Source organism: Amblyraja radiata, chromosome 32 (genome assembly GCF_010909765.2).
Source record: "Amblyraja radiata isolate CabotCenter1 chromosome 32, sAmbRad1.1.pri, whole genome shotgun sequence".
In the NCBI taxonomy this organism is placed as follows: domain Eukaryota; kingdom Metazoa; phylum Chordata; class Chondrichthyes; order Rajiformes; family Rajidae; genus Amblyraja; species Amblyraja radiata.
The window spans coordinates 27,363,112-27,385,548 of record NC_045987.1 but is presented as its reverse complement, the minus strand read 5'-3'; the positions used below and the strand labels follow the sequence as shown (position 1 = coordinate 27,385,548).

Genomic DNA, 22,437 nt, shown 5'->3' with positions numbered 1-22,437 from the left:
ACTGAGGAAGACATGAACAAAAAAGATGAAGTTCCTTCCATTGATAATTTTACCACAACTCCACTCCATCTAGTGAGCAGTAGAGTTGTTGGAAGCTACAGCCTTGCTCTGAAATGTTGTGACGGGTAACCTCAAAGACAAGGCTGGTGATAAGTTCTTATCTCCACGTGAGAATGACATAAATAATGACATTTCTTGATGAGTACGGGTGTCAGAGATATTGGGGATAAGGCAGGAGAATGGGGTTAGGAGGGAGAGATAGATCAGCCATGAATGAATGGCTAAACCTGTTGGGCCAAATGGCTTAATTCTGCTCCTATCATGAACTAATGAAATTATTTTTCATGTGTTAAATTTAAGAACACAACTTGCAATTTAGAGTAACTACATGTTGCAAAACTTGTTTCACAGTCTCGTTCACCTGGAGGGAACCGATCACGTGACGGCTGCCGTTTTGTAGAATTAGGCTGCAATTTTAAGGTAGGTCTCTTTTAATTTAAAAAAATCAATCATTTTTTTGTTGGAATTAGTAAACTGTTGGTAAATAATGTTCTTGTTCTCCTACATTGACCGTGAAGGAATTGGTCTTTTTGCTAACTGGATAGCACAAAACAAAAAGCTTTTCACTGTACCTCAGTACACCTGACAATATAAGATGGTTATCAAAAATTACAGCAGAATCTTACAGCTGGGCAAGTGGGCTGAGGAATGGCTAATGGCATTTAATGCGGATAAGTGCGGGGTGTTGCATTTTAGAAGTCAAACAATGGAGGACCTTCACAGTGAACGGCAGTGCATTGGGGAGTGTTGTAGAGCAAAGGGGTGTTGGAGTGCAGAGAACATAGTTCCATGAAAGTGGCATCACAGGAAAATAGGGTGGTAAAGGAAGCTTTTGGTACATTGGCAATCAGTCAGGGTATTGAGTATAGAAGTTGGACAAGGTGTTGGTCAGGCCACATTTGGAGCACCATGTACAGTTTTGGTCACCGTGTACAGTTTAGGAGGTATGTCGTTAAGCTGGAAATAATGCAGAGAGGGTTGATGTTGCCAGGACTTGAGAGCTTGAGCTACAGGGAGAGGTTGGACAAGCTAGGACTTTATTCCTATGAATGCAGGGGGCTGAGTAGGTGATCTTCTGGAGAGGTTTAAGATCATGAGGGGAAGAGATAGGGTGAATGCACTGAGTCTGAAATCAGAGCACAATCTAAAATTATAAATGGTCATGTTGGAAACTGATCAACTTTTATGATCTTTGCAAGATAATTTAGCCTGTATTGTTGTGATAAGAATTGATAGAGTAGATGAATCTTGAAGGAGTTTGACCTTTAACATTTAATTTCCTTGTGAATTTTAAAGCAGGTATTAATAAAATATCTTATTTTCCTTCCATTTTATCACATTCCTACAACAGGAAGATGGCTGTTTATTTTGTTTCAAAATATATTTTTTCTTTGGCCTCTTATAAACATTATGTCAATTCTTGAATATAGACACAAAATGCTGGAGTAACTCAGCAGGACAGGCAGCATCTCTGGAAGGAAAGAATGGGTGACGTTTTGGGTCAAGACCCTTCTTCAGATTCTTGAAGAATGTCAATTCGTGATTTAATGCCCAGTTATCTTCACATTAAATATATTTACAATATATGGGACCAATCTTTCTTTGGCTGAAAGGGTCTTGCTGTCTTCCAGGAACATTACAACTAGTCCTTTTTTTAAATTTCAGTCTGTACGATGTATTGCACAAGGTGCAGAACTGAGTTACAGTGATGTTATAAAAGTTGTCCAAATGAGTTATGGCGGCACAGTGACGTAGCGGTAGAGCGACTGCCTTACAGCGCCAGAGACCCGGGTTCGATCCTGACCGCGGGTGCTGTCTGTACATTTTCCCCATGACCCTCGTGGGTTTTCCCCAAGATCTTCGGTTTCGTCCCACACTCTAAAGACGTGCAGGTCTTTGTAGATTTGTAGGTTAATTGGGTTGGGGTAAATGTAAAAATTGTCCCTCGTGTGCAGGATAGTGTTAATGTGCGGGGATCGCTGGTCGGTGCGGGCGCGGTGGGCCGAGGGGCCTGTTTCCGCGCTGTATCTCTAAAGTAAATTAAACTGCAGTGAGTTACTTAACTGTCAGAATGGTGATGGATAGTGAAGAGGATGAATTGAATAACAATGACTAAAGAAGGACCGGAAAATGGAAAATGGAAAAAAACTAAAACCAAACATCATCATTTCCTGGCAGGAAAAGTTGATTTGAAAGAGAATGGATATGTTACTCCAGTTACTTCCACAACATCTGCATCTCCACAGTGATTTTCTGTGAGGGGAATGTTTCTTCATGTGAATTCTATGGTTGTATTGATTAGATTCTGTGAAATTCACAAGGAAATTAAATGTGAAAGGTCAAACTCCTTCAAGAGTCACTTCTACTTTGTACATCAGATTTGTATTGTATGGTTATTGCCCTTTCCATCCCCTATCCAGCCTTGCGTAACCTCATTTAGAAAGTCATCAATAGCCATTAACTGTAATCCATTTCTGTCGCATCTTTTGGTCTTGATCAAGAACTGCTGAAGGAACATTCCTTTAACTCGAGCATCCAAAGTCAATGCGTACTGTAAAACACAAGATGCTGAAGTAACTCAGCAGATCAGGGAGCATCTCTGGAATACATGGATAGATAACGTTTCGGGTCAGGACCCTTCTTCAGACCTCTTGGGTCCTCCAGAGAAGCTACCTGACTCACTAGGTTACTCCAGCACTTTGTGTTCTTCGCAAGATTGTCGCATCTGCAGTTCCATGTCTACATCCAAAGTCGCTGTTTTAATTGGGAAAAAGTCTCTGCCCCTGCGTAATATTTAATACGGGTTTTTATGACCTGTTCCAAGAATGACAACGCAGCACACCAACGCATCACCGGTTCCTCACTCCCCTCCATTGAGTCTGTCCAAAGCAAGCGTTGTCTGCGAAGGGCGCTCAGCATCGTCAAGGACTGCTCTCAACCCAACCACAGACTGTTTACCCTCCTACAATCCGGGAGGCGCTACAGGTCTCTCCGTTGCCGGACCAGCAGGTCCAGGAACAGCTTCTTCCCTGCGGCTGTTACATTACTCAACACTGTACCTCGGTGACTGCCAATCACCCCTCCCGGACACTCCTCCCACCGGGGAAAAAAAAAATAGCACTACTATGACTGTATGCACGTAAATATATTTATTTATTGCTCATATTCTATGTCGCTCTTCTAGGGAGATGCTAACTGCATTTCGTTGTCTCTGTACTGTACACTGCACAATGACAATAACGTTTGAATCTGAATCTGAATCTGACATGATTGCACATAAATTATCACTGTTTCAAATATTACCCTACTCAATGTGCAGTATTTAATTCTGTATTCTTTAATGTTCATTAATAAAGGGCAGCAAAGAACGTGTCAAGGATCATGAAAGTGGGTCAGTTGCCGCACATCTTGCATTATTACTCCAGTTTGCCAATACTCTGAACACCAGCCTGCACAGCTTTGGCGCTGCTGATGATGAAGAAGATACATCGGTGCTTGCTCTCCCTTCACTGATCACTCAACTGCAGCTCAGAGTCCAAGAAATCGAAAAGAATGTACTGTCTCTGTCGTACAAAAATTCATTATCCTCCCTACGCTCCCAGGTGGCTGTGGAATCAAACGGTGATTTAGAAACGGATCATTTTGAAGGAGCTTCTGGATCCAGTAACAGCTCAGATTCGCCGGCACCTCTGTATTCTGGTCAAGCATTGACGGGCTGTCAAAATAAAATTGATGCTCTTGAATGCAAAATCCAGACATTTGAAAACATTGTGACCGTTTTGAACCGAGAGGTAGAAAAGACTCATACCACTATGGTTGCTTTTGAGAGACAAAACAAGATTGACCAAGATGCCATTAAAGCTTTGGAACGCAGGGTAAAGTATTTTGTTTATGCATTTCCATTTTTTCCCCTCCTGTTTGTTGTAGGAAACACACCACTTTAATAAAAATCTCAAGACAGCTATTGCTAAAATTGTATCCCCCCCCCCTTCCCTTTTCTTTTGTTAGAATAGTATCATCTCTGGTTTGAAGAGCTCTTGTTCAAACTAGCTTTTCACTGATCCTCGACACACTTGACAATAAACTAACTGAACAGAACTAAGCTATTTGAAAATGAGTCATAACTCGTAAGTGGTGTATTCATTTATAGCAATTAATTTAACTTGTATCTTTTGGAATACTTATTCTATAATTACTCCTATATAGAGAGATGATGAACAGTATTTCATTATCCCACCAAGTGGTCAGTTTTTATTTGACCATAATTATGGGATTCATCTAAGGATCTGTGATCGTGGTGCAATTCTTTACCATCCAGTTTCTTTTATACTACAAATAGTTTTCAAGTCTTAAGTAACTTTTTTTTAAATGCGTTACCAAAGATTTTTGAATCCAACAACACATTAAATCTGCACCATGGCGCAGCCTCACTGCACCAGTGATCAGGGTTCGTTCAGGTGCTGTCTATGTGGAGTTTGCACGTTCTCCCTTTGACCACATGGGTTTTCTCCAGGTGCTGCAGCTTCCTCCCACATCTCAAAGATGTGTGGGTATGTAGCTAATCGGCCTCTGTAAATTGCCCCTCGAGTGTCGGGAGTGGATGGAAAGCGTGATAACATAGAACTAGTGTGTGAACGGCTGATCAATGGTTGATGTGGACACAGTGGGCCAAAGGGCCTGTGCTGTAATGTGAACTGTTAGCTCTGAAATTGGGTAAAGTAGTGATGGGTGATATATGTGGGTGTAGTTCAGTTTGACTCGTCGGGTTTCTTCTAATTCCTACTCTTTGCTTCCTGTCTGCCAACCAGTTCTCTATCCATATCAATACCCTACCCCCAATACCATGTGTTCTAATTTTGCATACTAATCTCTTGTGTGGGACCTTGTCAAAGGCTTTTTGAAAGTCCAGATACACCACATCCACTGGCTCTCCCTTATCCATTCTACTTGTTACATCTTCTGGAATTGTTTGAATATTGGGAGACCTGAGCAATTTTGGTCCCCTAATTTGAGGAAGGACATTATTGCTATTGAGGGAGTGCAGCGTAGGTTCACCGGGTTAATTCCCGGGATGGCGGCACTGTCGTATGATGAAAGAATAGGTTGACTGGGCTTGTAGTCACCGGAATTTAGAAGGATGAGAGGCGATCTTATAGTAACATATAAAATTCTTAAAAGGATTGGACAGGCTAGATGCAGGAAAAATGTTCCCGATGTTGGGGGAGTCCAGAACCAGGGTCACAGTTTAAGAATAAGGGGTAGGCCATTTAGGACTGAGATGAGGAAAAACTTCTTCACCCAGAGTTGTGAATCTGGAATTCTCTGCCACAGAAGGCAATGGAGGCCAATTCACTGGATGTTTTCAAGAGAGATTTAGCTCTTGGGGCGAAAGGAATCATGGGATATAGGGAAAAAGCAGGAACGGGGTACTGATTTTAGATGATCAGCCATGATCATATTGAATGGTAGTGCTGGTTCAAAGGGCCGAATGGCCTACTCCTGCACCTATTTTTCTATGTTTCTTGAGCCCAGAGCAGGAGAATCACTCTGACTGATCAATAGAACTCAAGGCTAACCCACTAGAGCAATGCTTTTTTGAAGGTCGTTGTGCTGGTGTTTATTTATTTTTGTAAGCTGATGTAGATAACATTTTAGTATTTGACATTCCAATCCATTTCCAGGTTTCTGATCAGCAACACCTATTGGCTTTGAAGGATATGGTTATCAATGACTTCCGCATACAGCTGCTCAATTTGGAGCACATTTCCTATGATGGAATATTGATTTGGAAAATTGGTGACGTCAATAGAAAACGGCAGGAGGCCATGTCAGGGCGAACGACAAGTCTTTACTCCCCAGGTACTTGTTAAGTAAAATATGGTCTGGTTATTTTTAAGTAATAATGTGCAAACTTCAAGCAATTAGCAAACTTTCTGCCATAAGTCTCCAAAAAATTGCAGAGTTGTGGATTTAGTTTTTAGTTTTAGAGATACTGGCCCTGACCTATCGTGTCCGTGTTAACCAGCGATCCCCGCATATTAACACTATCCAAAAAAGACAATTAATTTTTACATTTACTAAGCCAATTTACCTACACCCATGTGTGTCTTTGGAGTGTGGGAGGAAACCAAAGATCTCAGCGAAAACCCACGCGGTCACGGGGAGAACGTACAAACTCCGTACATACAGCACCCGTAGTCAGGATCGAAACCAGGTCTAAGGCAGCAACTTTAGCTCTGCACCACCGTACCGCCCGGATGTAGCTCAGTCTATCACACAGACCGGACTCCCTACCATTGACTCCGTCTACACTTCACGCTGCCTCAGAAATGCAACCAACACAATCAACCACTTGTCCCGCTCCGGTCATTCCTTCTTCTCCCTTATCCCGTTGGACAGAATATGCAGAAGCTTGAAAGTGTGCACCACCAGACTCAGGAACTGCTTCTTCCCCTCTGTTATCATGCTTGGAGTCATACAGCGTGGGAACAGGGCCTTCGGCCCAACTTGCCCATGCTGACCAAGATGCCCCACTAGTCGCACCTGCCCACTTTTGGCCCATATCCCTTTAACCTTTCCTGTCCTTTTGAATGGTTCTTCCATAAGTTAGGGCACTGTCGGGTCACTGCTACCCCATTGAAGACATTGGACTTTCTGCATGGAACTAATGTGCTACAGTGCTGAGAACTATATTCTACACTCTCTTCCCTTTTGATCAACTATTGTACTTGAATTTGTTTCTATGTCCAATATGTTTCTATGTTTCTAATTTGACTTGACTGTATTGAGATATAATCTGATCTGATTGGTTAGCATGCAAATCAAAGCTTTTCACTGTACCTCAGTACATGTCAAAAAATAAACCAAACTAAACTTTCATGGCAGCATTAAAGCAGATGTTTCAGTATCAGACTGGGGTATACAAGGTGACCTTCTTCAGCGTTGAATGATAAAAAGCATTTCCAACTATTATTCTGTCTTCTGGTAAATTTCATTATATATTAGGGGACGGCAAAAAAAACTCATTCATTGTCAATGCCACGTCTCATCCCTTCCCACCTAAACCATCCCCTCACCAGGTACTTCCTCTGCAACCGCAGGAGATGTAACACCTGTCCCTATACCGCTTCACTCACCTCAATTCAGGGACCACAACAGACCTTCCAGTTGAGACAGAGTTCCACGTGCCCGTCCTCTAACCTCGTCTACTGCATATAGGTGCTTCCAATGTGGCCTCCTGTACATCGACGAAACCAAGCAAAGGCTAGGTGACCAATTCGTTGAATACTAGCACTTAGTCCTCCATGGTCTTCTGGATTTCTCAGTTGCTAATTCCTCTTCACATTCCCATACTGATCTTTCTGCCCTTGGCCTTCTCTATTGCCAGAGTCAAGCCTCAGGCAAACTGGAGGAGCAACACCTTATATTCTGCTTAGGTAGCTTACAACCCAATAGTATGAATATTGACTCTCCAATTATAGATAACCCCCCCTCTTTCCCGCTCTGCCTTTTTTATTCTCTTTCCCTTATTTCCCCCCCCCCCCCCCCGCATCTGCACCCATTTCTCCCACTCTCCTGCCCTCCCCTCCCCTCTGCAACCCCATCGCTTGCCACCTTTATTCATGCACTTCTTCTCTCCTTATCCTACAACCAACTCCCCCACCTGTAGCCAGCTGTCACTTGCCAGGCTTTATCCTGCCCTTCCTCTCTTTCAGCTTTTTCTGCCCTGCAACAGTCAAACTGTAGCAGGGTCCCGATCAAATATGTTGCCCCTCCATGTTCTCCAGAGTTGCTGCTTGACAAGCTGAGTTACTCCAGCACTTTCTGTGTTCTATCCAAATTGTCAAAGCCCATGAAACCTTCTATCATATTGTTCAGGGAGTAATGTCCTGGAATATATCACTTTTCTCTGGACTCTACTGACTCGGCTGCTGATCATTTTGGATTTCTACCAATATCTAAACAACAGTTTTGTTCCATGGGAACCAAAACTGACTAACTTCTTCCAGATGAGGCAACAAGGATAAACAAAGCTTTCACATCACCCCCATTGACCATTTAATCCTATTCCCTTCTTACACAGCCTTACTCTGAAGAAGGGTCTGACCTGAAATGTTGTCTGTCCATTCCCTCCACAGATGCTGCCCGACCCGTTGAGTTCCTCCAGCACTTTTTTTACTCAAGTTCCGTCATCTGCAGTTAGAACAGTATAGCACAGGAACAGACTCTTCGGCCCACAATGTATGTGCCGAACATGATGCCAAGTTAAACTGATTTCATCTACATGTACATGATGCAAATTCCTCCACTCCCTGCAGTTCCATGTGCCAATCTAAAAGCCTCTTAAACCCCACTATTGTATCTGCCTCCATCATCACCGCTGGTATATTCCAGGCCCCAACAACTTCCTGCAACTTGCCCTGCACATCTCCTTTAAACTGTCCCCCTCTGACCTTTATAGCTGTGCCTTCTAGTGTTGGACATCTTCACCCAGGGGGAAAGGGTTCTGACTGGCCACCCTATCTATGCCTCTCAGAATTTTATCTCCTTCTATCGTCTCTCCTCAACCTCCGATGTTCGAGAGAAAACAATCAAAGTCAATCCAACCTCTTCCTGCAGCTGAAACCTCTAATCCAGGCAGCATTCTGGCAACCTCCTCTGTACCCTCTCCAAAGTCTCTGCATCCTTCCTGTAATGGGGCGACCAGAACTGTACACAATACTCCAAATGCAACTTAAGCAAAGTCCTATAGAGCTGCACAAATTGTGTCTCCAAATGATATTGCTATTTACTGGCTGCCTTATTTCAATGACTAATCCCCCCCCGTTCCTGCAAACTCATTTATGTTCCATACGATATGTAGTATAGACTCTGTATTTTCACTTGTGCCTAATACGATGATCATAATACTCATCTTTGTATCCATCATCTCCCATGTGATTTCCCATTGACCAAGCCAAGTGTGCACATTTTGAATGACATCAGTGGGCAGTGCAGGCAACTGTCTGAAGAAGGGTCCTGACCCGAAACTTCACCTATTCCTTTTCTCCAGAGATGTTGCTTGACCCGCTGAGATACTCCAGTATTTAGTGTCTATCTTGCTGCCATGTTAGACAGCTTAAACAAAAGTATTTTTAGAAAAGATACAATTACCCCAATCCGACCAATTTCTACATCTTGATGTCTCCCCATTTTTTTAAATGTTTTTGTTGTAATTGTTTTCTTATGAGCACATTATGAAAACCAGCTGGCTAATGCCCAATTGAACCTTCCCAAGGAGATCCATCAAAATGAATATACTCCTCTTCAAGCACCACGAATCGGAATTTGTAATAAATTGGTTTATTGTACATTGTTATTGAATGAGTCTCTTTGACCACATTCAAGGTAAATAACAAGTCATCCCTCGCCCTTATTTGTAACTCACATTTACTTTTCTGTTCATTATGATATTATTTAATGTGAGTGATTTTTGGTGATGTGAATTTGAGATCCCCACCATTGTCAGGGGCTTGTTCACTCCCCTGCCTGTCTTGTGGACTTCATTGCCTGCCTTCTCTATTCTGATATCTCACCAAGGATTATATTAGTTATTAATAACAGTTTAGTCTTGAAAATCCTTTTGAAGGGATTGTGTTTTTATCCTGTGTACTAATTGAAGATGAGAACAATGTATATATTTAACATGTATTTTCGGTTTGAGAATTAGTATCAATCTTGTGCACAGCTTATTAATGTTCACGTGGCAACATGACATGTTTCTCAACAAGTGGCACAGTGGCGCAGCTGTAGAGTTGCTGCCTTACAGCGCCAGAGACCCGGGTTTGATCCTGTGGGTGCTTGTCAACACGGAGTTTGTACGTTCTCCCCGTGACCTATGTGGGCTTTCTACGAGACCTTTGGTTTCCTCCCACACTCCAAAGATTTGTAGATTAATTTGCTTGGTATAAATGTTTTTTAAAAAGGCCCTAGTTTGTGTAGGGTAGTGTTAGTGTGCGGGGATCGCTGGTTGGTGTGGACTTGGTGGGCCGAAGAGCCGGTTTCCGCGCTGTATCTCTAAACTAAAGTTGATGAATCTTTATTTGCAGCATTCTACACCAGCAGATATGGCTACAAAGTGCGCATGAGAATATATTTAAACGGAGACGGGGCTGGTCGAGGAGGTCACATCTCCTTGTTCTTTGTTATCATGAAGGGAGAATATGACGCCTTGCTTCAATGGCCATTTAAGCAGAAGGTACGTCAAGAATTCCCACAAACTTCTAACAGTATTTAGCAGTCTCTTGTGTCCCTTAGACACTAGGTGCAGGAGTAGGCCATTCGGCCCTTTGAGCCAGCACCGCCATTCACTGTGATCATGGCTGATCATCCACATTAAGTACCCCGTTCCTGCCTTCTCACCATATCCCCTGACTGTTATCTTTAAGAGCTCTATCGAACTCTCTCTTGAAAGCATCCAGAAAATTGGTCTCCACTGCCTTCTGAGGCAGAGAATTCCACAGATTCACAACTCTCTAGGTAAAAAAGTTTTTCTTCGTCTCCGTTCTAAATTACCTACCACTTATTCTTAAACTGTGGCCCCAGGTTCTGGACTCCCCCAACATCAGGAACATGTTTCCTGCCTCTAGCGTGTCCAATCCCTTAATAATCTCCATAGATGCTGCCGCACCCGCTGAGTTTCTCCAGCTCTTTTGTCGTCCTTCTAAATTCTTGAGTTTACAAGCCCAGCCACTCCATTCTATCAACACATGACAGTCCTGCCATCCCAGGAATTAACCTTGTGAACCTACGCTGCACTCCCTCAATAGCAAGAATGTCCTTCCTCAAATTAGTCCAGGCGAGGTCTCAGTAGGGCCCTGTTCAACTGCAGAAGGACCTCTTTGCTCCTATATTCAACTCCTCGTGTTATGAAGGCCAACAAGCTTTCTTCTTCATTAGAAATCACAGAATTTAATGTTTTTACCTGCAGGGAATCTTGATTTCCTAAGTTGGGTTTCTTCATTCTAAACCATTTGATCCCCCCCCCCCTTCCAATCTAAAATGTTATTTGGTAGAATTCTGAAAATGGTTAGCAGTAGAAAATTAGGTAGTTAAGTTCTGTTCCATTAGCAAGTTATTTAGTTTCCTGAAGAGATTACCACAGACCATTGCTTAATTTGTGCTTTATTTGTCATGTGTACTGAGGTACAATGAAATTCATTTTGTGTACAGTTCAGTACAAAGTATCAATGTACATAAACACTTGGATAAACATCTCGGGTATGGTCTCAGATACAAGCTGTAGAATACAGAGACACATATACAGAGTCGCCAGATTTGGCACTGTTATCAAGTCCCAGTTATTATGGGTGTAGGGTACCTAACCTGACCATGAAGTGCTGTTGGCCTGACCATGCGTGGCTGCCGGTGTTCTCCACCCCGGCTCCACTGCTCTGTGACCCTGTGACGTCCTCTTGGAGCGGCGCCCGGTCCAGCCAAGCCCCAGGCTGCTGCAGGGCATCCAACGGCCCACTCCACCATCGAGACACAGCACTTCCTCCCGCATCGGGCCTGCCTACCTGCCCTCTCTCCAACAACTCCCTCCTCTCCAGTCCCTGGGCCTGTTTCCATGCTGTATCTCTAAATGATGCACTGACCTAATCGTGATTGCTTTGGAGAGGATCTATTTAATGAGGCACTTGCAGGAAAGATTACTGTTGCAATCCACATTTACTTGCTATTGTGTAGGAAGGAACTGGAGACGTTGGTTTAAACTGAAGATAGCGTCACTCAGCAGCGTCAGACAGCATCTCTGCAGAATTTGAATAGGTGACGTTTCAGGTCACGACCTGTTGGATCAACTTATCCCTAAATCAGACATAATTAATCAAAGTCGTTGGCTTCAAAGGAATTAATCGATAGTGATTAGGTTCCTTAATGAGTCCTGCCCTAATTAAAATTAGTGTTTGAACTTGCTTTCATGTTCATTTTTATCCCATTGTATCCTCAAAGTTAGGCCAGCCAGTATTTGGAACAATTATAAATTTTCAAAAAGCCATCACTCTTGCTCACACTTAACACTTCCCAGAATGATTTATCAATTTCAGTGAAAATACTGCCCAAGAGAAATTAAAAATGGATGAAGGAAAGTTCTGTGCCACTGATCCTAATTCAGGAAGGTGCAGTGAAACAAGGTGCAGTAATGGTTCACTTTATAGTCACATGTACCCAAGTACAGTGAAATTGTTTTTGCATGCAGGTTAGTGACAATGCTACTATACATCAGGCATAGTCATACTAGGTACAAGAGTGTAAGGCAGTGGACCACACTGTGTCGGCACACAAGAGTCGCCACCTTTTGTGCGCCATCAATGTGACATTGGATGTCCTTGCATATGTTCTAGTCTCCTGATGTTTCTTTTACAAGGAGAGGAAGAGAGCCTCGTGCACATTGGCAACTTGTGTAATACTTCAACACACCATTAGTGTAAGATGAGGAGTATAAACAATAGACAATAGGTGCAGGAGTAGGCCATTCAGTCCTTCGAGCTAGCACCACCATTCAATGTGATCATGGCTGATCATCCCCAATCTGTACCCCGTTCCTGCCTTCTCCCCATATCCCGTGACTCCGCTATTTTTAAGAGCCCTATCTAGCTCTCTCTTGAAAGCATCCAGCGAACCTGCCTCCACCGCCCTCTGAGGCAGAGAATTCCACAGACTCACCTCTCTCTGTGAGAAAAAGTGTTTCCTCGTCTCCGTTCTAAATGGCTTACTCCTTATTCTTAAACTGTGGCCCCTGGTTCTGGACTCTCCCAACATCGGGAACATGTTTCCTGCCTCTAGCGTGTCCAAGCCCTTAACAATCTAGTACTCAGAATGGACACGTTAGCCTTGGCCCAACAGTCATTTCAGGTTAGGCAGAGGTTCACTTGCACCTCCTCCAACCTTATCTACTATATCCGTTATTCAAGGTGTGGACTTTCATACATCGGCGCGACCAAACGTGGACTGGCCGATTGTTTCGCTGAACGCTTTTGCTCATTCTGCCTGGATCTACCTAATCTCCCAGTTGCCAAACACTTTAACTCCCCTTCCCATTCCCACACTGACCTTTCTGTCCTGGGCCTCCTCCACTGTCAGAGTGAGGCCACATGCAAATTAGAGGAAATGCACCTCATATTTCGCTTGGGCAGCTTACACCCCAGCAGTATGAACATTGATTTCTCTCATTTCAAGTAACCCCTGCATTACCCCTCTCTCCACCCCTCCCCTACCATAGTGGTCCTGCTAGTTCCACTGTACATATCCCTTCATTAACATCTCTTCCACAGCCAACAATGGACCATTTCCTTGATCATCGGTGCCAGGTCTGTTTGTTCTGTACTTTTCATACCTCTAGTTTCCCTCTCCCCTGACCCTCATTCTGAAGAAGGGTGTCGACGAGAAACGTCACCTATTCCTTTTCTCCAGCGGTGTGGCCTGACCTGATGAGTTACTCCAGGTCTTTGTGTCTATCTTTAAAGATTCATCCTTGCTGTACGGCATACAATAATGAAACATGCATTCGAAATCCAATCAAAATAATATGTTCTGTTCTGCATGTGTAATGTGATGATTCTGATGAGTAGAATATCCTGGATTTTGTACATTTAATATTGATGCAGAAGGTACATTAATGTTCCATATTTAACTCTGTGAAAAATCCCTTTCACAAAACTAAATGGCTTCTAAATGTATCCCACCTCCAGGTTTAGTATTGATTCCTATAATACTGGGACCTGCTGGGTATGTTGCTGCCGATTAATTAGTTGAATGTATTAATCTTGGAATGTTTTAACTGTGCCTTTCCAAGGTTACGTTCATGCTCTTGGACCAGAACAGTCGGGAACATTTAATTGATGCATTTCGTCCAGATGCTAACTCGTCCTCATTTCAACGACCAGTCAGTGAGATGAATATTGCCAGTGGATGCCCTATGTTTTTACCATTGTCCAAACTCGACGCTCCCAAGCAGGCCTACCTGAAAAATGATGCCATATTTATCAAATGCATTGTAGATGCTGCAAGTTAATGGGGCAAGAGTTGAAAAGCTGCAGAAACGAGTTTGTATTTTCATTGCCTTGTCTTTCGCACTGATGTTTTTACAAGTACCACAGAACAATAATTTTATTTAAAAACAGAAATATCTGTGTGAATGATGTACTGCATCATCTATTGTGATTTTTATTAATAGAACATTGGTATCTGTAAATATATATTTTCAACTTTGGAAATGTAAAATTAAGATGATTGAATTTCATGATTGTGAATCATTGCATTGTGTGAGTGTTGCAAATTTTTAGTGGTGCATGTAATAATTTATTTTACAGTAGTGTTCCCTGTGTTCCTGTTGTTTTGAGTATGAAATATTGTTTGGTGATTCCGTTTATTTTGTGTATGAAATATATGCAAGAGGTCTTTGTCTCTTGGATTGTGCCTTCTGCCAGTTGAGTTTGTCCCTTCGCCAATGAGGAGCGTCTGCTGAATATCTGACTTTACTGACCGTCTCCGATTACTGCTTTATAAAGACTATTTCTGTTAAACGGCTTGACAAGAGAAATGGTGTGAACGTCATTTGGGAATTAATATGAAAAATAAATTTCCATTTATTGCAAAGAGAAAATTAAGATAATTTTAAAATTGATGGGCAGATACAGATTCCTACCCATATTTTTTTAATGAAAACTTCATTGCTCTGTTAATTGCTCGAAATCGATTGAAAGATACAGCATGAAAATGTGTTCTTTGGCCCACGGAGTCTGCGCCGACCAACGATCCCCACACACACGTACACTATCCTACACATACTAGGGACAATTTTACATTTATATCAAGCCAATTAATGGACAACCCTGTACGTCTTTGGAGTGTGGAAGATCTCAGAGAAAACCATGCAGGTCACAGAGAGAACATATAAACTCTGTACAGACAAGCAGCCGTGGTCAGGATCGAGCCCGTGTCTCTGGCGCTGTGAGGCAGTAGCTCTACCACTACGCCACCGTGCCACCCATTTATGTCTTGGTATTTTAATTTAATGGAATTTAATCTTTCACTTTTTTGGTGTTTTTTCCCCTGATAGGTTTAATTCAATGATGCAATGGAATATTTTGATTTGCATTGGCATTTATAAGCTTGAGTCAACAATGTATGCAGTACATGTCAGATTTTACCAGGATGATGCCTGGATTAGGGGTTATTAGCTGCAGGGAAAGGTTGGACGGACTCGGATTATTTTAGCTGGAACGCTGGAGGTTGTGTCTAGACCTGATAGAGAAGTATGTAAAATTGTGAGAGACAATGTAAGATAAACAATCAGAATGTTTTCCCCCCCAGGATAGAAAAATCAAATATTAGGGGGCATAGCTTTAAGGTCAGAGGGGCAAATTTAAAAAAGAGGGTGGTGAGTGCCTGGAACTTTTGTACAGGCACATGGATATGCAGGGAGTGGAGGGATATGAGTTATGTGCAGGTGGATGAGTGCTTGTCTTGGCATCATGTTTGATACAGACATTGCTCTTGTGCTGTACTGTTCTATGCCACACAAAGGAATCGCTAAAGAATTGTGAAATTGAATCATTGATAATTACAAAAGAGATGGGATATAAAACACATTGCCTCCTGTAACTTATTGTGTCATTCACTCGGGTCACACCTGGTCTTCTACCATAAATCACTTCATTTTATCCCCATAATTCCATCTATTATCTATCTATCTGCACATATTACTAAAACTCTCATCTTGTTTGTTTCTATGTCTGTGATTCTGTCTGTGTCTATGTCTGTCCCTGTCTATCCTGATATTATGCCAAAACGGTACACGATTGCGCTACAAAATTTGGACCACCTTACTCGCCATTGTTGTGTGGTGTATCAAGTTTCGTTATGGTATATATTTACAAGTTATTCACATTTTAAACTTTACAAAATCCAGTTTGACAAAAATCACTTGCGCTGGCAGTTAGCAGCATATGACGTCACAATGGGATCTCATTTACATAAACTGCTCATCAGCATTGTTCCACCCCACAATGACATCACAATGGGATCTCATTTACATTAAAAAAAACCCAGCAGTTTCCACCTCACAATGATGTCAAGTGGGGAAGGGAGGGGAATGGGGTTATGGAGGGAGGGAGGGCGTGACTGAGGGTAGGGGAAAGGAGAGGGAGGGAGAGGTGAGGAAGGGAGTGGGGGAGGGGAAGAGGAGAGGGTGAAGAGGAGGGGGAGGGAGTGCTGGTGGATGAGGGGGCTATCGGTAAGTGGTGGAATATTGCGTTGGGGAACGGGTTGCATTGGGGAAACGGGTGAGTGGTGGAATATTGTATTGGGGGAACGGGGCCCAGCAGGTCCCACTTGGTCTAGTATATATTACTAAAAGTTTATTCGTGTTTGTCTGCTGGATGATCCTGAAATTACGCCAAAACGGTACATGATAGCGCTACAATTTTTGGCCCACCTTACTCATCATTGTCCTGGGGTGAGTAAGGTGGCCCCCTCTTCCTTCCATCCAGAGATGCTGCCTGTCCCGCTGACATTTTGAGTCTATCTTGTGTGTAAGCCAGCATCTGCAGTTCCTTCCTACACATGTTGTCTGCTCCACTGTGAAATCTCCTCAAGGTGTGTCTGCTTTGAAGAAGTTCACCTTAAATGAGAGTTCATCCTCTCTCGCTGCTCCCCCTCTGTATTTCCTCCCGTTCTACAACCACGTTTTAACCCAGACTCGCTACCACAGCCACGTGTGCTCTCTCGGTGCTTGCCTGCGCCTCCATCTCCTACCGCGGGGCTTCCAGCTCCGGTTCCAGACATCCCAGTTCGGACCCAACCTGGATTACAGATACCGACAGTTGCAGTCTGAAGAAGGGTCTCGACCCAAAACGTCACCCATTCCATCCAGAGATGCTCCCTGTCGCGCTGAGTTACTCTAGCATTTTATGTCAATCCACGCTGTTTTAGAACGTGTGTGGTGCTTCAGGTGGGTGGCCTCGCATTCGTCCACACTGCAACAAGTATGGAGCAGCTCTATAGTTTACAAACACAGCACAGAAACAGGTGAGCCGAGTCCGTGCCGACTAGTGATTCCCGTACTATCCCCACTTACTACCGTAGGGATAGAACTAGATCGTTGTCCATTGTATCCCCCCTTCATGCACAGGTTTTTGTGCATCCCTCTTCTCTACACAAAGTCCTGCAGCGATGGGCTAGGAGCAAAGCGACAGGTAGAGGTTACTTCTGGAAGTCGTAGTTCCGAACCTGCACGTAGGCAGTCTATGGACCAGTGGTCGCTCTTCTTTGTATCAGGGCAGCAAGGAAGTTCAGCAGCATCCCAGGCGACTGAGCAGCCCTCTTCAGGACAACACTGCTCACCCTATTAAGGGAGCGGACTAGAAGCCATGTCAGAATTCACCAGAATTAAGACTGCACAACCGGCCATCGTCGTAACTGACGGGCCACCACCACCACTTTCCCACTGATCCCCACTATTCTACACACGCTAGGGACAATTATTTTGCATTTATACCAAGCCAATTAACCTACAAACCTGTACGTCTTTGCAGGTGGGAGGAAACACACGCGGTCACGGGGAGAACGTAAAACTCCGCACAGACAGCACCCGTAGTCCACACCTGTGCCACCTGCCCTTTGGTTGTAGCGCAATTAGGCAATGGCATTCTTCCTCAACTTCGGCAACAAAACCTGCACGCAAACGTTCACATATCCTTCTTGCTGAGAAACCTATGTGGCTACAATGTTTACACTTCACGTAATGGTTGTTTAAAGTTGGTCTTTCCACACATGTTTAATGTGCCATATTAGGATTATTGGTATTTAATGAAAGAATACATAAGAACAGAGGTAGATCAGACTTTCAAGACTATCTGCGCTCATTATTAAGATCAGGGCTGAGAGCCACAGTCATACATCCATGCTCTGGAGCGTTAATCAATGTGCTCATCTCACTCAACGTCCCTTTGTCTCATTGGACTCAGAGTAAAACATTAATTCTTAGCTATGTTGCCATTCATGATATTCCAGACTTCCGGCATTTATGTAAAGTGGGTAGTGTGACAAAAAAACTAAATGCTGAAGGAGCTCAGCGGGTCGGGCAAGATCTGTGGAGGGAAATGAGACTGAAGAAGGGTCCTGACCCAAAACATCCATTCCCTCCACAGATGCTGCCTGACCTGCTGAGATCCTCCAGTAATGCTTTTGCTTAAGATTCCAGCATCTGCAGTCTCTTGTGTCTCCAGCTTTCTGACTTTAATCCTGAAAGGTTGAGATATAATTTTTATACTCTAATCCTTGTCCTCTCTTCAGTCTCAAAGTCATCACATCTATTAATGTCTTGGAAACTTAAATCAAATGACCCCTCGCACTTCCATAGTTTGTGAATTGTCTCATTGTACCAGATATCTTTCTGATAATCTTCGCTTTACTCCCTCACAGGCTGATAGATTATTTCTAAGGTGCAGTGTTCAAAGTTGCTCTCTTGAGCATATTGCCATTGAGAAGTTGGTGGTGGTTAGATATCTTTTGTGAAGACAGCAAAGCAGCAAGTATATTGTTCTGATCTGTATTCACACAAAAACCAAGGTCTTGCTTCCCTGAAAGTTATTTGCATTTCACATTCACATTTGCATATAAGATTGTTAAGGGCTTTGACACGCTAGAAGCAGGAAACATGTTCCCGATGTTGGGGGAGTCCAGAACCAGGGGCCACAGTTTAAGAATAAGGAGTAAGCCATTTAGAACGGAGACGAGGAAACGCTTTTTCTCACAGAGAGTGGTGAGTCTGTGGAATTCTCTGCCTCAGAGGGCGGTGGAGGCGGGTTCTCTGGATGCTTTCAAGGGAGAGCTAGATAGGGCTCTTAAAAATAACAGAGTCAGGGGATATGGGGAGAAGGCAGGAACGGGGTACTGATTGGGCTTGATCAGCCATGATCACATTGAATGGCGGTGCTGGCTCGGAGGGCCAAATGGCCTACTACTGCACCTATTGTCTATTGTCTATTTGCTTCCCTGAAAGTTATCAGTCGAACCGGATTACTTTTCCACAATCCAATAATTTCAGATGATCACTTTCAACTGGAATTTATTGAATGAACTGATTTTAAATTCTCTATTTACTACAGTGGAATGGACATTGGCACAATGGGTCACATCATTGCTCTTGACTTTTCAACTAGTCATTCACTAATGTACCCACTTTGCTACATTCACTATACTATCCCATGGCTTTTGAATCTTCTTATTATGTGTGGCTATTTGAGCATTGGATTAGAGTTGTATGGCAAGCTTAGGGATCCACTCTTATCTTCTGAACATGATTTGCTTGTTGCAGAAGTCAGGGGGTTTCGATAGATAGCCACAGTGGTATCCTCAAACATTCCTGCAGCCCTACTCCTCCAGTGACATGTTATTTACATGTATCTGACTACTGATCTCTTCTGATCTCCATTACTTCACCCCCCTCCCCACGTTCACATAAAGGAGGCACATGTTCTACTGAATCATGAGAAGCAATGGAAATCTTTAATCGTTTTTATATTCAAAAAGGATAGCCAGTGATTTTAAATCCATTTGTTAGAGTTTTGACAAGTCACTTCATCAATTAATGCCTGTGTGTTTTCTGTGCTGCTTATCCTTGTATCAACAGCAAAACTGGGTACAATTCTGTCCTTTATTCAAGGTGTCTATACAATAGGAGAACAATAATGGCCAGCGGTGGAGTTGCTGCCTTACAGAGCCACAGACCCGAGTTCCATCCTGACTACGAGTGCTGTCTGTACGGAGTTTGTACGTTCTCCCCGTGACCGTGTGGGTTTTCTCCAAGATCTTTGGTTTCCTCCCACACTCCGGAGACATACAGATTTGTCGGTGAATTGGCTTGGTATAAATGTATAAATTGTCCCTAGTGTGTAGGGTAGTGTTAATGTGTGGGGATCGCTGGTCGGGGCCGACTTGGTGGGCCGAAGGGCCTGTTTCCACACTGTTTCTCTAAACTAAACTAAACCCTTGAGACCCACACGTTCCTTATTTGTATATCTGCCCTTTATCTTTATTTTCTGCCTGTTGTTCCTGTGAAGCAGATCAATAACTTTTATTCAGTTTTAGGAGCTTCAACTTTAGCTAATAATATCTTTGAGGGACTTTGTGAAATGCCTTTGTCAGAGCCCATAGTTTAGTTTATTGTTACGCGTACCCAGGTCCAGTGAACAGATTTTATTTTGTGCTAACCAGTCGGCGGAAAGACAACACATGATTATAATTGAACCATCCAGAGCACGCAGAAACATGATAAAGAGAATAACATCTAGTGCAAGATAAAGTCCGATCAAAGAATGTCTGAGGGTCTCTACCAAGGAGGTAGATAGTAGCTCAGGACTTCTCTCTAGTTACTCTATTCAAATCTGGGATAGAAACCACTGTATTCCAGTGATTCAAGAGTGCCATTATTCTTTGTTTTTTCCCCATACATTTATTTTGGTGAATCTTCCACCTGAAGAACAATCTACCTCAAGGGTGACCATCAGACTATCCTTGATCGGACTTTGCTGGCTTTACCTTGCACTAAACATTATTCCCTTATCACGTATCTATACTCTGTAAATGGCTCGATTATAATCATGTATTGTCTTTCCGCTGACTGGATAGCAGGCAACAAAAGCTTGTCACTGTACCTCGGAACACGTTACAATAAACCAAACTAAACCTTGAGTCTGAAGAAGGGTTTCGGCCCGAAACGTCGCCTATTTCCTTCGCTCCATAGATGCTGCTGCACCCGCTGAGTTTCCCCAGCAATTGTGTGTACCTTCGATATTCCAGCATCTGCAGCCCCCTTTTAAACCTTGAGTCACCGTTGGTTTCCTTGACGTGTCTGTAGTGCTACATTGCCTCCCACTGTAAACACTGACACCAGTTTATCTGTCACTGCCTGATGTTCACGTAATGATAGTTATCGGGTTTCAATGCCCCAGCTCGGCTGCTGACCCCCCCTCTACCTAATTGTAATATGCTTTTTTTAATTTTCCTCTCTGCACTGTATACATTTTCTCCCAAGTTGCTTCTGCCTTTCTGTGTTTTATATTATAACCACTTCATTTCCCCTTAACTATGTTTGATTTTTCTCATTTGTACAAGATGCTGATGGCAAGAGAAGGACTTCAGAATTTCATATTATTAAGATAGACACAAAAAGCTGGAGTAACTCAGCGGGACAGGGAGCATCTCTGGAGAGAAGGAATGGGTGACGTTTCAGGCAGAGACCCTTCTTCAGACTGAGAGTCAGGGTAGAGGGAGACATAGAGATATGGAAGGGTAAGGTGTGAAAACATATCAAAGGGGACGATGATCAAGGAATGGCTCATTGTTAGCTATGGGAAAGGTGACAACGAGGCATACAATCAGTAAAATGTAATCAGGAGGACAGTGAATCTAGGAGAACTGGGATGGGAGAGGGATTGAGAGAGGGAATGCAAGGGTTACTTGAAGTTAGAGAAGTCAATATTCATACCGTTGGGTTGTAAGCTGCCCAAGCGAAATATGAGTTGTTCCTCCAATTTGGTTGTGCCTAAATCTGACAGTGGAGGGGGCCCAGGACAGAAAGGTCAGTGTGGGAATGGGAGGGGGAGTTAAAGTGTTTAGCAACCGGGAGTTTGCATAGGCCTAGGCGGACCGAGCAGAGGTGTTCAGCGAAACGATCGCCAAGTCTGCGCTTGGTCTCGCCGATATATCGGTGACCACACCTCGAACAGCGGATACAGTAGCTGAAGTTGGGGGAGGTGCAAGTGAACCTCTTCATGTGTATCAAATGAACGCCATACTGTGAAGCCACATTACAGCCGGCAGTAAGAGCAGCATTGTGACAATTGGCACAGCAATTTACAATGTTAAATATTCCCATGGTTTGATCAGTAACTCTAGTGTCAGAACATAACATTACTGGATGGGAAATTTGGCAACTGTCAGTGTAATATATTTGTTTATCTCTACTGAAACCATAACTCGCTATATTTGGATTATTTTACATTTACTCACAATGGGCAAAGTAATTTTAAGGATAAATTTAGCATCAGAAATGCAATGGTGGTTCTCTCATAGTTAGTTTGAGCTTTGTTATGAATGGCATCCAACATGCTCATAGTAATTTGTTACAGAAAGAACATGAGGGGAGAGGTTGGGGAAAATACCCTGCCTAGTGATCAGAACTTCAATGATTCTTGTCACGTGTACCTGGCTACAGTGAAACGCTTTGGTTTGACCCAACCCGGTAAAAATATGCAGCAGATCTCGGTTGGGCAGGTCACACGTGTCACCACGTTTGGCACTGACAAAGTTACAGAAGTTCACTGAACACTC

General features: G+C 43.2%; 1 protein-coding gene across 1 annotated transcript in view; it reads left to right on the top strand.

Annotated features, from left to right (window-relative positions):
- The window catches only part of LOC116990692 (TNF receptor-associated factor 1-like), a 64,311-nt gene extending 49,590 nt beyond the window's left edge, over positions 1-14,721 (top strand). The window contains exons 7-11 of the mRNA XM_033048614.1: positions 412-480; positions 3,417-3,935; positions 5,742-5,919; positions 10,149-10,297; positions 13,895-14,721. Of these exons, the coding sequence (XP_032904505.1) occupies positions 412-480; positions 3,417-3,935; positions 5,742-5,919; positions 10,149-10,297; positions 13,895-14,113 (1,134 nt within the window). The 3' untranslated portion in view covers positions 14,114-14,721. The remainder of the gene's footprint in view (positions 1-411; positions 481-3,416; positions 3,936-5,741; positions 5,920-10,148; positions 10,298-13,894) is intronic.
- The last annotated feature ends 7,716 nt before the right edge of the window (positions 14,722-22,437 follow it).